The sequence below is a fragment of the Punica granatum genome, chromosome 5 (genome assembly GCF_007655135.1).
Source record: "Punica granatum isolate Tunisia-2019 chromosome 5, ASM765513v2, whole genome shotgun sequence".
Taxonomy (NCBI): domain Eukaryota; kingdom Viridiplantae; phylum Streptophyta; class Magnoliopsida; order Myrtales; family Lythraceae; genus Punica; species Punica granatum.
Window position 1 is genome coordinate 26,000,770 of NC_045131.1, and position 17,852 is coordinate 26,018,621.

At 39.4% G+C, this 17,852-nt stretch overlaps 2 protein-coding genes and 1 pseudogene across 2 annotated transcripts; 1 reads left to right on the plus strand and 2 right to left on the minus strand.

The window, feature by feature from the left end:
- The first annotated feature begins 5,668 nt into the window (after positions 1–5,668).
- LOC116209103 (receptor like protein 22-like) lies at positions 5,669–6,544 on the plus strand. Its single transcript, XM_031542661.1, has 2 exons — positions 5,669–5,839; positions 5,921–6,544. Exons 1-2 carry the CDS (start codon positions 5,669–5,671, stop codon positions 6,542–6,544), a joined length of 795 nt encoding a protein of 264 aa, XP_031398521.1.
- Positions 6,545–10,522: 3,978 nt separating this feature from the next.
- On the minus strand, positions 10,523–13,347 carry LOC116209104 (annotated as a pseudogene).
- Positions 13,348–14,165: 818 nt separating this feature from the next.
- Positions 14,166–17,187, minus strand: LOC116209105 (subtilisin-like protease SBT4.6). Its single transcript, XM_031542662.1, has 9 exons — positions 17,138–17,187; positions 16,984–17,075; positions 16,650–16,896; positions 16,042–16,537; positions 15,714–15,808; positions 15,361–15,582; positions 15,161–15,272; positions 14,852–15,065; positions 14,166–14,769 (listed from the first exon to the last, which is right to left on the minus strand). The coding sequence occupies exons 1-9, from the start codon at positions 17,185–17,187 to the stop codon at positions 14,240–14,242; spliced, it is 2,058 nt and encodes a 685-aa protein (XP_031398522.1). The 3' UTR covers positions 14,166–14,239.
- Between the last annotated feature and the right edge of the window lie 665 nt (positions 17,188–17,852).

Genomic DNA, 17,852 nt, shown 5'->3' on the forward strand with positions numbered 1-17,852 from the left:
AAAAGAACATTGCCATGTCATTGGAACCAAGAACATGTTTCTATCCCTTCTCTTCTCAGGTCAAATTGACCTCGCAAATTCAAGCCCTAGCCAATAATATATATAAGTCAATGGGAATGGAGAATCCGACTACTAGTCACTACAATAAGCAAAGCCTTGCAATCAAACTAGTGAATACCTTGATCTTCCATGTGAAAATTTTCAGTGCAGGTTTCTCTTCACTTCACATTTCCTGCTGCTTCTCCAATTCTGTGAACATCAAGATTGGCTGTCAAAGGCTTGAGAAGAAGGAGAAACGAGAGAAAAGGAGTGTGATTTGCTTTCTTTTTTGTTTGCTTATCCACTCCTGCTTCTCCTCCAATTATGTTGACATCTCTCCCTCCCCTCTTTTAGCTCGTTCTCCGTTTCTTTTTCAATTTTCATTTTTTTTAGTTTTTGAATTTTTTTCTTGAAATATGAAATTAGTAAATTAATATTTGGCCGGAAAAGTCATTGGAAAAGTAGCCGGGGTGCACTTTGCTTCTTTTTAAATAAGTTAAGTGATATAGTGCAACTTTTCAGAGATCAAGGAGCACTTTGCCACTAAACTCAAAGGTTGGGTGGCAAACTGCATTGTACTCTATATACATATAGAGAGAAAGTCGACGACCTGCCACCAAACACACCTTAATTTAAATGGAGCATCGTTGTGGTCACCTTGTTTCTGCTATTAAAGCTCTCGACTCAGCCAATTAAATCGGCCATTGATAGGGATATGAGGTTTGTCCTACATATAAAAAAATACATCAAAGAGAGTGTAAAGTGGCGCACGTTTTCGTCAGGTAACAAAGAAATTCAGGTTCAATACTTGTTGTGGATTATCTCTGCCCATTTATTTGTTATAAGGATCTAATTCTTTGTCTTAAACCATATACCTCCCTTATAACCGAAAATATATATAGCACATTTTATGATTGAAACTCAAACACATCTCACTATCTTTATAGTTAATCAACACGCAGCCCACCATATTAATTAATTCTTGCATACTTGTAAAATATTTGACCATTTCCGATTCAAAAACTCGAGCTGAATGATGATAAATGTACGTATTGGTGAGGAATCCAATCTAGTAGTATATAAAATTTAGACCTACAAACAGTTAGGACCATCACCGATTCAAAAGGTTGAGTTGATGATAAATTGTGACCCTCAATCTCTTATAATCCCATGGTTTTATCATTGGTTTTTCAATGTGAGATTCTAGATCTCGATAATCTTCATGTCTTCCTAATAATTGCATGAGCAAATTTATTTAAGAAAATAAAAGTTGCTTCTGCCTAGCTTAGCAATGAAGCTGAAGCATCACTGTTCCCTAACTCCGAATGGTGGAGATCAAATAGACGGGAGATTATTCTGGCATTCGTATGGCGGTTAGATTGAAGGACATGCATCTAAATTCTAATGATAGGGATGTTATGCTGGAGGGAGCAAAATCGAAACAATAGTAGAGATCACAATTTTGTTTTTCCCTTTTTCGGAAGAGTAAAAAAGTTTTTCTCCCCTACAGAAAAAAAAATGTTTTTCTCCCCCAGTTCGACATATTCAACGAAGAAAATAAATGTAATATAGAGTTTTTGGTTTCGTAGACCAGATTGAAATTGCACCTCGTAATGACAGAATATGAATTGGGATTGCGATATAGCATGATATAAGCAAATAATCTCCCCGAAAAGGCGGATTTAAAGAGGAAAGGTTTAAAGCAAGGGCTCAAGACGTCGACCCGAGATCAAAAGGTCTTGAATTCCTTTATTTCTTTTTATTTCCTATTATGATACTAGACCCATAAACCTCTCTCATGACCCACAAAAAATAGTACCTAGTGTAAGATAAAAAATAAAATCTACAGAAAATATGAAGAATAATATTAAAAATTAATCATGTAAGATTAGATTAACACAAAGTTTATGTATATCATTTTTGAATTGAAACTTTATAGGAAAAAATTATTGACCACTAAAATAGTTCAAAAACATAAAATTTATTACGAGGAGTGATGGAAGTAACTTAAGTAGTATTGCAAATTTTTTCAGTCCAAGAATTTTCTAGAGAAATCACTATATTTAAATATAAATCTTGCAGTTACAACTAAAAGAAATCATAAAACTATATAAACTAGTCGTGAAACCCGTGCGTTGCACGAAATAGTTCACCTATTTAAAAGAAAATTAAAATTAAATTTTTTTAAAAAAATTGTGTGGGAACTAAGAGAGAAACAAAAATAATAATAAAAAAACAATCTTTGCTTTTTATGACAGAAGGGGTAGCAATACTTTTCGAGAGATAAAACTCACATCACCAATATTGAAAAAAAGTAAAAAATTAGAGAAAAATAAAAGAATGAAAAATTTCAATAAAAATGAGAGAAAAATCAAAGTATAAATTTAATAAACTCACTTGTATTTAGAGAGACAATTTCGAGAACTCGCTTCTAATTGTAGACGTGTTCTTTGAAAGCTAATTAAGTTCATATTTATGTGTGTGATAATTCATATATATAAATATCATATAAAATATAATCTGATTTGTTTTCTTTTTTCATTGAACAAATCTGATTTGTTTTTTGAAAAGAAAATATAGTTTATATATATCTATAAATATTATTTAATCTATTTTTAAAAATAGATATCTTCAAAAACATATAATTTATATATACACTAAAGGTTGTCCACATAACCATATATTAACATATTTTATATTATGTATTACTATATGCTAATATATATACTGATTAACACCAAGGGGGTTCGGCCTAGTGGTTAATATGCACCCAAGTTTGCACCGAGACCCGAGTTCGAATCCCCTTGGGTCCACCGGAGCACCTTTAGCGAAATTACACGCTCCGTACGCCACCGGGGGTTCACGGAGCTCCTGGGATTAGTCGGGCGAAACTCGGACAGCCCGGGTTAGCAAAATAAAATAAAATAAAAAAATATATATATACTTATTTTGATGTTAATATTGATTTATAAAATATTAATTTTTATTTTTGAAAAAATCGAGATTATTAAATAATATCTATACACATAATAAATTTTTTCTCATTTATTTCAAATGCATTATGTTATATAGATTATAAAAATTAAAGAAATCGAGAAATTAGATTTTATGAGGAGATATCTTTAAATAAATATTTTTTACTAAAAATAATTCCGAAAATAAAAAAATTCAAAAAACCTAGAAGATTCCATATATATCTATAAAATATTGTCTAATCTATTTTAAAATATAGATATCTAAACAATATAATTCATAAATATTTTTTCTTATTATGTATACTAAAAGTTGTCCACATAACCATATATTAATATATCTATATTATGTATGAATATATCATAATATATACTTATTTTGATTTTAATATTCATGTAATGAAATTTCATTTTATTAAATAATATGTAGATTATAAAAATTAATCAAGAAATCATATTTTGTGATGCGATATGTTTTAAAAAAATATTTTTTAATAACAATAATTCCAAAAATTTAAAAAATTTGGAAAACCTAGAAAGTTCTATTTAGAAAATTTACATTGTACTCAATGGAGATTACCGTATTATCCAAAAGATTTTATGGTATTTTCAAATTTTTTGGTGTGAACCCTATTATGAAGTCCAATTGGGCCCTGACTAATTCAGTCAAACTAGGTTTTGCCCACTAAGGTGTTAAGCTCCCCTAACATGGATTTTCTGCATTCACAAGAATTCAAAAAACTCAAAAAATCAAGAAAATTTCATTCAGAAGCAAAGCGTTATAAGGACATTCGGATTAAATTATTAACTTTCATATTAAAAGATTCAAGATTATTAAATAAAAAATAATCAAGAAATCAAATTTTACAATGAGATATCTTTTAAAAATTATTTTTCATTAAAAATAATTCCGAAAATGAAAAAATTTAAAAACCTAGACAATCCATTTAGAAAATTTATGTTACCTTCAATTGGAGATCACTATAGTATCCAAAAGATTTTATGATATTTTCGAATTTTTAAATGTAATATTATTTCAGATGATTTTGTTACTAATTTAATAATCAAAGATAATATAAAATTTATAAAATTCAAACAATCGAAAAATTCCACTAAAAAACGGAGCATTCTAAAGCCATCCGGCCGGGCTCATCTTGTACCTTGCTTTTATATATATATATATATATATAGATTGAGGAAAAATAGTTAATGTTGAGAGAAATATTCTTAAAAATCAAAGAAATTTGAAAAGATAATGCTAACTCCATCAATCTTCTTAGAGTATAGGTCTAATTATAGTTTGTTCATCAAACAATATAAAGCTAACTATACAGATTTCAATTGAACAAAATATATTATCTATAAAAATTTAAACCTATTTAAAACTACTCTTTAACATAAATATGCTAATACTCATCAAAATAAAATTAATAAGATTGTGTATAATAAATATCTAATAAAGCTTGGAAGGCAAAGAAAAACCTTTTGCGTAGATTTTGATACCACTTGTTGGGAAAGGATCACCGAATACCTATACACAACGAGTTAATCTTTCCCGTCTTGTGTGATCAAAATGGGATATAAAAAAGATAGACAAACACCAAGATTATTAACGTGAAAAACCCAACGTGGGAAAAACCATGGGATGAATTCCGAATCAACTTCACTAAAACAATAGTGGTTACACATAACTTTTCATCAAGGACAAACCATTGGATCCAAAATCAAGAGATGCACTCTCTTGGATCTTAAAAATTGAAATTCATCACATGAAAAGCTCGATTTACAAACTCAGCCAAAAACGGCACCTATAAACAAGCTCAAATTAAAATTTTTCATTGTTCAAAACCCCGATTCAAAATTTCTGAGGCCATTGCCAAAATTTCATCTCAATCGGAGTTCGTTTGACATCCCGATCGAGGTTTGATCTCGTGCTGGTCGGAGCTCCCTGACAGATGGATTTCTCCTATGTTCTTTTTGTCTACCGCTGCTCTTTTCTGCTTGGCTGGTTTATCCTTATGCAGATTAGCTATGCCGCTAGCACACATAATACTCCTCCAAATTCTCGACTTTTATGATGAGAGTGCAAATATATATAGATATAACATTAATGGCATAACCAATAAAACTTGGAAGGCATGCAAATGGCCAAGAAAATTATTTTAATGTTCTTATTGGGCTAGGCCTCTCAGATAACATATTCAACGGCACCATTTGGAGATGTTTGGGAAATGTAAGCAGCCTCGTCTGGTTGGATTTGAGCACAATCTATTACAAGGTCCACTGTCACAATCTCTAGCAAATTGTACGAGGTTAGAGCATTTAAATGTCAGTTACAATGGAATTTACGACACTTTCCCACATTGTTTATCAGATCCTACCTTCTACAGCATGCATACGCCATATTTGCAGTCAAATAAGTTTCATGGGGGCATCAATGAAATTCTTCCACCACCCGCTCTTCAATACTACATTTTTTCAGACAATAAGTTTGGTGGAGAAATTCCTCCCCATACACACAATGCGTTTGGGCTAAAGATCATCGATCTATCCAATAACAGCTTGACCGGCTCCATTGCTCATTATTTTACTAATTTATATGCCTCTCTATTAGTGTTGGATCTCCGGGCAATTAATTTTTTGGTCAAATACCAGAAATGTTCGTCCAGAATACCACCTTGACAACGATCCGCTTGAGTCAAAATCGACTTGGAGTCACCCAGCCACAATCTCTGGCATATTGCAAGAATTTGGAGGTTCTGGTTCTCAGTAAAACTGAGTTGGAGGGCAGGTTCCCTTTTTGGTTGGAAGCTCTTCCAAATCTGCAAGTGCTTGTACTGAGATCCAACAGGTTCTATGGTCCGGTGGATAGTTCTAGCAAAACTGATCATCCTTTCCGGTAACTCAAGATATTCGACCTCTCCAACAACAACTTTTCGGGTCCACTTTCGATTAAGTACACTGTCAACTTGATTGCCATGAGGAATGAAGAGAGAACTCAGATAAGTTGTTTACAATATATGGGTGGGCAAAATCAATACTATCAAGATTCCATTGTGGTAGTCATGAAGGGGCTGGAGACTGAGCTAGTGAAGATTCTTATGGTGTTTACAGCCATTGACTTCTCTAGCAAATCTTTCGAGGGAGAGATTCCAGAAGCCACTGGACAGCTACAGGCACTCAAGGGGCTAAACTTTTCTCACAAAAATCTTACTGCCATCATCCCTTATTCCATTGAAAATTCGGCTAATGTTGAGTGGTTGGACCTGTCTTCAAACCGGCTCATAGGGAATATTCCGATAACATTGGCACATTTGTCGTTCCTTTCCTACTTGAATCTCTCAATGAATAAACTAATAGGACCTATCCCTCGGAGCACACAGATATACGCATTTAAGAGTGATTCCTTTGATGGGAATCTTGGATTGTGTGGCCATCCTTTGCCAAAAGCATTTGGGACTGACTCACAACAGTCACCGCCTTTAACTTCCCCTGAAGATGAAGAGGCCGAAACCGTTCATTGGATTGAATAGAGAGCGGTGCTGATGGGCTTTGGATGCGGAGTTGGAATTGGGATTTCAATTGGGTATATCGTGCTAGTAACTGGGAGACCCTGGTGGCTGGTAAAAATGGTTGAGAGGAAATATTGGACTAGAAAAACAAACAAGCCGAAGAAAAGAACTGCTCCAGGAAATCCTGCAAGGTATTTTCATTACAAATTTTCTTCCTTCATGCTAAATATTACATATTCTCCAGCAACATATACTGTCAATATTTTAAAAGCCTGTCGCTCGTGGATCTCTTTCGGAATTTCTTTAATACTGTGTGAGCTTATTTAATTTCTGTACTGCTACTAGATTGATTCTTCTGAGAAAGTTGTTTTGAATCTACATTCAAGGGCAGGCAAGGCCAGTGAAATGGACCACGTGACAGGCTGGACGCTTTCCGACCCTTGCAAGCAATAAGAGTTCTTCTGATGATGCTAGAGCTTCAAAGACCTTATTTTCCAAGAATTTCCTTTTTATCTGTTCTTCCTTGTTTGTGTTCATTTGCTATCACAGAATTTATGCTTTTTAATGTTCTGCTTGCATGCATCCTCGGTGTTGTACTAGTTCTGATACTAAAGATTTGAATAATCAATTCTGTCCCTGAGATCATAAATTCCCAACTTTATTTTGTTCAACGGAAAGCAGAAATACGATTATAATCCTTCTTTGTATTCAATTTGCCAAATTGTGGAGTCAGCGGCTCTACAGTTCTCTTTTGCTCTAGATAGCTATTCGCGGGAGTTGATAGTTGATGTGCTACGATAAAGAGATGGAGGCTATTCCTGTTTCTCGCTTGTATTGCAAGGAAGTGTGCTGATAAGCAGAAATGAGATGCGATACTACACTTGCCCTTTTGTGCAAATGAAGCCTGCAGGCAGAGTTCATGGGATCATTGGAGAAAGTCGAATCTAAACTCCATGCTATGTATCACGGGATTTATTTGCAGCAGAAAGACAACTGCAACTCTGTGGACTCGCTTTTGATACATCATAGCACAACGTTCACAACACGTAAAGAGAATTAATTCGTTCACCAATAATAGTCACTCCCACATTATTCTATTCGTCCACACAACTTTCACTCTTGATCACAACTTCTAAGAATAGTGGAAAAAATGAGGGCCTCTTGGCCGTTTGGTACGAGTTTTGTTCAACTGCTGACAAAGTCGGTTACTGCCAGCTTCACAACACGATGAGACTATATGATCTATTTTCGTATGAATCCTGCCTGCTGTCAAAGCTCGGGTAATCATCAAATAATTAATCGCGATAGAGATCACGTGGAGTTTGCACGAAGTGGGCTCGAGGCTAATTAGGAAGAAATGCCATGGACAGGCACGTGGTTGAAGCTGCACGTACATGCCTACACGGAGGGAGCTAAAAGGGCTGGTGAATGAGATAATTTCCAGGCAAAAATGAGCCCTTGTGAACCCAATGAACACTACGCTGTCGCTCGGTTTTCCAGACAGCAAACATTCTATAAGACTATGATGAGATTACCGGCGTCCAACCTGGTCTAGTGGATTGAAATCATTTCCACATTGACAAATCGACAATAGTGGTTCGATACCGACCATTAGGGTCAACAAAAGCCACCCTCATTTCCCGAGATCGATGAATATATGACATGACAAGTAGCTAACTAAGCCCTTTAAACTTATGGGGATGATTTTTTTCTTCTTATCCAAAATTAAGTGAAGCAATATGCTTTAGTTGTGTTCTGTTGAGGAGTTTTTCCGTTGTCTATTATCCCAATATATTCAGTAGAGCAAACTCTTACTGAACGGATTCTGCATTTCATATGCAAATTTGCATCGGATAATATGATGATTGCACTACTAACGATTAACATATTCAAAAATAATTGCAAAAGCTTCATCAGATCAGCCTAAAATTAAGGGGCGTACTCAGACTGAAATCTCTTGCTCGAAGAAGAAGAAGAAGAAGAAGAAGAAGAAGAAGAAGAAGAAGAAGAAGAAGATAATAAGTGAGCGATGGAAATGTCGGAAGATGATTAGCGTGACTTTTGGGCATCAATTATTGTTGTTATTAATATCTATCTTTCTTACTGTGCTCGACAGATATGATATATAAGGAGACATTAATTGATGTATTCCATAGAAAAAAACATTAAACATAAAACTTTTTCATCTCCAAATCATCCAACCCTTTTCTTTTACTTTAGTTTTTGGTCGATTTCATTCTCTCTCCATTAATCCAGGCTCTGGTGCACTGTTATAGGCTTCCTTTGCACAAAAGAGCTCATGTAGTACCCGCGAAGCATGCGCTCTTAGGTTGCTATGAACTCTCTATCTTCCACTCTCCTAAATTCCTGAATGCAACACAATGCTGGTCTGCTCAGTTCCTTCATTGCGGGGCCTTTGCCTTTTGGGCAATTTACGGCTGGTGTAGTCCTTGAACAAATTAAAATCAAGAGTTCATGATTCCAGGGATAGACTGATTACGTGATTTTTGGTCTTAGAACCAGTAGCACGACACAACACCGAGGATTTACAAGGAATAGAGCATCAAAAGGGCACATATGTTGCATGGAACCATGGACCTGCTACAATCATTTTCCTTTGGAAAAAAAACAAACCCGCCTCCCCACTTTGGCCGCTGCCACCAGCGCGTTCGGCTCTGGCTGGGCGCACCCGGCCGCGAACCATTCTTCCCCATGCTGATCTAGCCTTCCTCCTCGTCCCTCTGTCTTCAGCCACTCTCCGCCCCGATTTCTGGTTTTCCCCTGCTCTTGCATGGCCGATTCCACCCCCTCTCTCGGATCGATTCTGTCGATCGACTCCATCCCCTCTTTCATCTGAGTCCATAGCATCTGTTCACCCCTCAATCGTCGCCTGCCACCACTGCTGCTTGAAATCGATGGCCATCATTCATGCTGCCTGGTCATCAATGCAGATCGGCGGTGGTTCTCCCTCCGCTTCTGCCGAGCCTCGACTCAGCTTCTTCTCCGTTTTGGTTGCTTGCACTCAGAGAGAAACATTTTCTTTTGGAAATGGTGAGGAAAGGGACCTCCTCATTATGCACACAAATATATGTACAAATTATTTAATCCCATTAAATCACGACTATATGACCAAGAACTTTCATAAATTCACTCGAATACTCTACTTCATGACCAAACAACATAGCATCGGCCACTTTTATTGGCAGAAAAAGAGCTTGAAGCACTTTATTTATGTAGAAGAAAAAGAGAAACAACTGATCTCATTTTTCATGCATAAGCGATAAGTTGTTATAGATTAACCATCGCGGATATGCAATCCTGAGGCTTCATAATGAGATGGGGATAACCGAAGCTCTTGGATTCACAGAAGCAAATGACCTGAGCCAGGATCCTCTTGCAAAAGAGCCCTCTCCTCCTCACCCAAAGTAACCCGTGCCTCTATTCCATAACCAGACCTCGTATCCAGCAAAAATAAATAAATCAAGTTTTTGAACATTGGCATGGAAGACCCGATGTTACAGGGGCTTTCCCCACCCGATGTCGACATCATAAACGCCGAGGCTGCAACAACTTGTACACCCGAAACAGTCCACTCCCCCATTAGACCCCAATCCTCTAATATCTTCAAAACAGCTACTTATCAAGTTCTTGTCATGCCTTAATTTCAAGACGAGGTCACTATCTATTTTAGCTATCGATTTCCTGATTTGACCCACCAACAATGGCAACATATCATCACTAAGAACCAGAGTCAATGTTCTTGCATATTGCAACACCTAACCTCATTTTTTCATTTTTATTAAGCTTTCATAATAAGCTGGGGATAACCAAAGGACTTGGGTTAACAGAAGCAATCACCGTTGAGCTCAGGATCCTCTTGGAAAAGAGCCATCTCCTCCTCCCCCAAAGTGACCGTGCCTATATTCCATCACTAGATCCCGTGTTGAGCAAATAGATAAAGGTCTCGAACATCGGCATGGTAGTCCTGATGTTACTTATCTACATAGGCCTTCCCCAGCCAAAGTTGAGATTATAAACTCCAAGGCTGCACCAACTGGAACGCCCAAAGCAGTCCACAAGTCCACCATTGGACCCCAATTCTCTAATCTCTTCAAAGGAACGTATACAGTTTTTATCATATGTTAATAATCTCGAGATGAGGTCACGATCTATCTTGGCTATCACTTTCCTCATTTCACCCACCAACAAAGACAACATATCATCAGTACGATTAGAATCAGAGTTCTTGCATTTTGCAATAGCCAGCCAAATAAGGTTTCCAAGGACGAATTCTGATACGGGAGGACTCAACTTCCCTCGATATTTACTAAATGAACGAAGACCGATGGCATTCTGAGACCGTTGTTCTTCCTCTCGGAAGCAGCCATCGCACACTTCTACAAGAACCCGGAGACCACCTCGACCCGAGTTCGTTTCTTCATATGCTTTAGTTATGTAGTTCCAGTAAACTGGAAATCCTCCGCAGGCTTTCTCTCTCTCTTCTTCCCAAATGAGCTGTCCAGCTTTATCAGTTGGTTCAGCATTCTGGACATTTCTGTTCTCTGTCTTCTCCAGAGCCTTTGCAGGACTCGCCTCAGTTCCGCTCTCAATATTCCCACTTGATCCTTCAGATTCTGCTGTTGCCTGCACAGAGTCGAGCCCCAATAGAGCTGTCTTGTGTGCACCCACAAGTTCCATGAAATCTGCTCCTGCTCGAAGAATATCATCATACTTTCCCGCTTCTATAATCTTACCATCTTTCATCCCTGAAAAACATGTTCATTTTATTCAGTGCAATGATTCTTACTATCACAAGAGTAGACAGACAGTTATTCACCTTATTTAAATTTCACTCAACAGGATCAGATCAGCTGCTGGCAAGAACTCTACTTGATGCATAAATCACTGTTTCTGCACTTAAATGCCCCAGCAAACATTCCTCTCATGGATAGACTCGCATTAGCATGTAGGATATGATTTCCGTTGATCTGTCAAAGAACTAAATTTATGAGTTCATTAGAAGGGGGAAAAAAGCTTGTTTTTACCTTAAAAGATGAGATACTGTATGAGCATCCACGGCACTAAAAGGGTCATCGAACAGACAGATCTCCGCATCTTGATATAGGGCCCCAGCGATTTGTATTTTCTGCTTCTGTCGGCCACTCAGATTTATCCCTCTCTCACCGATTACTGTCTGATCAACAAAAGAGAGAATCTCCAAGTCCTTCTTCAGGGAGTATGCTTCCAGAACTCTCACTCTCGTACCTCACCTGATCCATCTCCTTACCAAACAATATGTTGTCTTCAATCTTCCCACTATGTATCCACGGGGACTCAGCTACATAGGCTTTGGTCCCACATAGCCGAACTATCGCAGAAACCTTTGGGACTTCCCCAAGTATGCAAGACAGAAGCCTTGATTTTCCTGAGCCCACGGTCCCACAAACAGCAAGTCTCATGCCTCGCCGTACCTTCAAGTTTATGTCCTTCAGAGTGGGACCTGAGGAAGAAGACGAGTCCCACGAAAAGTTCCCATTGATTATCTCAACTGCTGTATCTGTTGACCCAGGCAGCAACCTCTCTATCCCATCCATCTGCAGGTCATCAAGGTGGAGGAAGGAGGCAATCCGGTGATGTGAGACCTTAGTCTGGATTACCATTGAGATGGTATCAGGGAGAGGTTGTAGATTGGCTCCTGGAGGATCCTAAAAGTTGCAAGGGCAGATAAGATCTTCCCCGACTCAAGTGGTATTCCCATCAGCATGCACGCAACAAATGTGGCCACCGTAACAAAGGTGGGAGCCCCCCAGAAGACAAAGCTCGTCAAGGCACAAGTATAAACAAACTTCTTCAACCACCCCACCTCAATCCCCCTCAGTTCTCGTATCTTGGATAAGAACTTCATCTCCCATGCTTGGAGTTTAAGGATCTTCATGTTCCTTAGAATCTCCAAAGTTGCTTTCATCCTCTTGTCCTTCGACTTCATCAACCCCTCCTGGAACTTCTCCTGTAACGAGGCCAAGGGAAGGTTTGCAAGCATCACTAGGATAGTTGCCACAAGTGATGCAATTGCACCGAGCCCCAGATTCTTGTACAATATAATCAGAGCAAGAGTGACTTGTAGAAGCACCATCAATGGGTCGTGCATATACCAGACAAAGTCCCCGACCCTCTCAGCATCTATAGACACGAAGTTAATATCTCTCCGCTTGTCTGGCCCTGTTTTGACTGGCATGAAAGGGTCAGGCCCTTCTCGTAGATCATTGCAAGAAGAACCGCACAGCCGTAATGCCCACTTGCTGCAGCTTAAAGAACCACTGCCTCTGAGAGATGCACTCAACAAGTTTCCCGATCAAGAAGGCAGAAACGAGGAAGTAGCCCTTGTTCTCAAATGCACGTCGTCACCTGCTGAGGCACTGGACGAACGCTTCAATGAGGTAGGGGCCCACAAAGGAAGCAACTGTGTAAATGAGAGCGCGCAGGGCCATGATGAGGATTTCTTTCCATGCAAACGAGATCAGAGCCTTCACTAGTCTGAAAGTGGTCACGCCAGTACTAGGGCCATCACCCAATTGGACTTGGAGTTTACTCTTGAAATTCGGGAATGCCCCAGCAAGACTATCAGCGGAGTCAAGCTGCGGAACATCCTCGCAGAGAAATTCATGTGCTGATTCGGTGCATAAGATTTTAGAAGATGTCAGGATGAAGATTTCTCTGCTTCCTGCAGCTTCGCACAAACTTGCATACTCTGTTCTAGTTAATCGCTTGGGTCTTGTTAGTGTGGCTAAGAGCTGAGTTTTGTTTTGTTTGTGAGTTTTATCCATGGTCTTGGGTTGTTCTGGATATGTGGTTGACACCGATGTGAATATTTTTTTGTTATCAATGAAAGTATCGCCACTTATCCAAAACAAAGAAATAGGACAAATCCTTCTACCATTTCGTCTTCTCGAACTTCATTGGAACAGGCACAGTATTTGAAGCTACAAATATTCCACATAATGGCCACGCCGAAACAGTCCCCACCCCAAAAATTGAGATCCCACAGGTTCGACCTGTGGATCTTGACTGGGGGGCTTTTGTCAGAAGCCACTGTCCCCGACAAGAGGTTGCTGGAGGCTTGGGAGGTCACCAGCAACCCTGGATGAGGGTGGTGGCCGCGGCCGAGAGCAGCCCCATCCCCTCAATTTCTTTCTCCCGTGGTTTTGATAAAATACAGATACGCAGTTTCTGGAAGGGATGTTCCAGAATTCATTTTGGGGGCAGAATCATATTCATATTCTTGAAAAGAAAAGGGATGAACAGTGAAAACTGGTATTTCAAACATATGTTCGTTAAGACAATATATCTGGAAACAAAGCCGCATATCAGGGGCCAGTTTATCGATTGATGGACATCTGTCTACTGAGACTAATTCTTTGAGCGCAAATTTGATCAGTCTGAAATTTAAGCTCTTACTCCTCCTAAGTAGGCTCAAGAAATGACGGAACAGTTGGAAAGCTGGTTTTCCTAGATCATTGCCCGGACAAAGTAGGTAAAAAATATACCAGCTAAAGTTCTCTCTCTTGAATTTTATTGGTAGTGATAGGAACTTCAAAGAAGTCCACGAGCAATATGAATATGGAGGCTTGGTTTCTACTGGAGTAGCATGTCCAGTTTGTAAAAGGATGTCCTTATAGCTTTAAATGGAATTCACTGAGATTGCAAAATGCAAAGAAATTAATTAGGAAGCACAATAATCGGACTCCTAACACTGTGTATGCCATCAGACCAAAGGACCTCTTCAGACAACAGTGTCCCAGATTTGAACCCACTGCCTGAAATCTCAACAGTGAAAGACTTCTTCTCATGTATGGATTTAAACGAAAGGATCTCAGGAACCACAGTGATGTTGACATTGGAGGCACTAATGGCTTTGGCCTTATAGGTCGAATTTGGAGGCCCGACATTTGTAACGGTCCTGCTGAGGGCCAACTTGAAGGGCTTCGAGACAGGCGCTTTAAAAATTAGAGAAGGGTAATTGAGCTCTGCCTCTGTGATGTTCTTGGCTCCCTTAGGGCACGTACTGTTGCCATCTATTCTTCTTATATTGATGCCCAAGCTACAGAGCAAGTTTACGTAGTCATCCTTTGTGATTTCATAAACTAGGCCTGGATCTGCAGCCTTAATGGGATTTATTTGCCCTGAACCATAAGAAAATTCAAATCTCGAAGGATCTCCTTCTGTAGTAATATCGCGTATCTTTGAAGCTACACAAGCGAGATAGGGGTGTCAGACATTTCTCCTTTCAAGACTGTATTGATCGTTACTGAGAAGAGTGCAGGAGAGTACCTGTTGTCATGAGAGCTGACTTAATGGCAGAGGGAGACCAGTCGGGATGAAATGTTTTCACGTATGCTGCTGCACCAGCAACATGGGGACACGACATTGAGGTGCCGGAAATAACATTAAACTTCACTCTCCTATCATCCCCACCTCCTTTCGACGGTGGCACGTCTGGAGGATATGCAGCCAAAATATCTACACCAGGGGCACTTACATCGGGCTGCAAGACATACTCGAAGCATAAAATAAAGTCTGAGAGCCGCAAAAGTGGCAACCAGTTATGAAACTCATAATCGCTCGCAAAATTATGCATACCTTCATTATATCAGGAGTAATTGCGTTTGGTCCACGTGAAGAGAAGGAAGCAGTCACAGGAGCAGCAGAATCGGGAACAGTTTCGCCCTTCAGTATCCGTCCTTGAGGATTTCTGCACAATGCCAGCCGGAGATTATTCAGTTGGTATATGAGAAAGAAAATGCTTTAAAGGTTGTGAGAATGTTCGAGAAATCAGTCACCTCGTGGAATTGTAGTAAGACATGAGTTTTTCAAACGCAGTGTTATCTAGAGCCACAGCGGGAAGTGGGAAAACAAAAGCGGTATCAGGAAAATCCTGCATCAGGATGACTCCACTAGCATTAAAAATTGCAGCCACGGTAGCCACAGAGCTATCTCCACTTTGGCACACCAAGATTTTCCCGGAAACTTTCTGCATATCTAAACAGCGTGCGAAGCATAACCTGCAATAACAGTGCCGAAATGGAGAATAACTTCTCTTTACTAAAAAATTTTCGTTTCAGAAATATGTCTCTCTGGAGCTAAGGTTATGGACAATCTTTTAAGAGTACATCTGGAACAGAGTCACTCCTACCTAGCTGACCCTTCATCGCAAGATTTCGCAACCTGGTCCCCAAACACGAGAGCAGAATTACTCAGACTGGATGGAAATGAATTCACTGCAATTCCCTGTTGTGAGAATTTCAATCAGTTGGAGGCAGAAATGAAAAACATATCTTGGGGTTGGTTGTCGCCCTCAGTTGAACTACTATCATCATATGCCGTCGAGCAGAAAGGGTCCGACCAAAAAGTTTGATTGCCCTTTCCAAGGGATGACTGTACAGTTACGACATACTAGGAAAGAATATTAAAATATTAGCTTTTTGAAAAAGGAAATGGACTGAAGAGTTGGGATTGCGTACAGTTAGAACCGTTCCGTCGTTGAGTTCAAGCTTGCTGATGAACTTCCGGTCAATCGTGTTAGCTGCCACAGTGAGGACCCAAGGGGCAACGCTAGCCACTGTTTGCCGGTCAGGCCCACTATTTCCTGCAGAATGAGTCACCAGTATACCATTTGACATTGCATGGAAGGATCCTATCGCGATGCTGTCTACGTCGAAAGGCGTCGGAAACTGTCCTCCCAGAGAGACTGTGATGATGTCCACACCATCTGCGATCGCATCATCAAAGGCCGCTAAAATTCCCGCTCCTTCACAACTATCCTGTGAATCACATACCCTGTAGATGGCGATCCTAGAGGATGGGACGGCTCCTCGGGCTGTTCCGTTAGCTAACCCAAAGAAGCTGGCCCCTTCCACTGCATTGCCAGCAGCTGTCGAGGCGGTATGGGTCCCATGGCCTGAAGCATCGACCGCGGTATCCTCCGTAGATACATAGTATCGTGCTCCAATGAGCTTGCTGGGTAGGAAATTCAGAAATCAGGACAGACATGTATATCTAGTGTTATTTGTATGCAAACAGGAGGAACAAAAATGTCCTGTTGCGGTATGAAATTCCAGGGTATAATTACTTGTTACAGGTGAAGTTGGTGCCACCATTGCAGGAGCCCTTCCATTTTGAAGGAGGAGGGCCGAAGCCTTTGTCACTGAATGATTCCGAATTAGGATAAACGCCGGAGTCAATTACTCCGATAATAGTGTTGCCCTCCACAGTGGGATTCCGTTTTACTGTGTTTGGAAGTCCGATGTAGTCCCATGATTTCGTGGTCTGGACATGATAAGTTTGGCTAGGAAACACCGAGAGTACTCCGTCCTTTTCTGAAATCCATGTCACAGGATTCGTATATGAGTAAATCTAATATTATCGTGAAATTACATGAAATAATATCGTATAGGAATACTTACTGGCAAGCTTCTCTGCCTCTTGTTTCGTGAGCTTAGCAGCAAAACCATTAAAACTCCTCTTGTAACTTCTGACGATTGAGACGGAAGCGGACCTGTGAGGCAAAGAAAGAGGTTTTTCAAAGCTGATGAAAACTCAATCCCTCGAAAAAATGACCCTGGCCGGGGAAAATGGTTCCATGGCAAATAATGATATTTACCTCTCATCTCCGACTACGTCCTGCAACAAACTGAGGTGATGAGAAGTTGGGGAATAGATTTCCGATGTTTCAGTCGGAAGAGAACCCATGTACACGATATAGACCTGCCAAGATCGACGAAAACTCAGTTATGCCCTCTAAAACTATGATGAACATAAAATGACTATTGAAAACGTAATTGATGTTATGCTTTTGTCATAACACCAAGAGGTTAGTCCAATGCTTTACCTTCCTGTCATCATCCTGGGAGCTGCATGCTATGCTGTTGATCGACAGAAACACGACGGCGAGAATGCAGGAAACACGAAAGATCGTATCCTTGGCCATCTCAATTTTCGTGCTGCTACTAACGGGACACTGAAAGTGATGATTTATACTGCGCGGTAAAGACCATTGAATATATTACCATTCACACTTTATGGAAATAAAAGCCGCTATTTAATTAGAGATTAATGTTCATTGCATGTGGACCAATTATTTACTTATCAAAATGCACCAGATTGTTAAGTTGGCAGACTTGGAAATAGAAATTTATAAACCTTTTGTGGAATTTTATATAACCAAATTTGTTCAAGTTCATGCCAAATTGATATTTTAGGGATGAGTACCAAATGAGGCCAAAACATTTTTTGAAATTTAATGTAAGAAAATTCCATATAGGGTAATACCAGC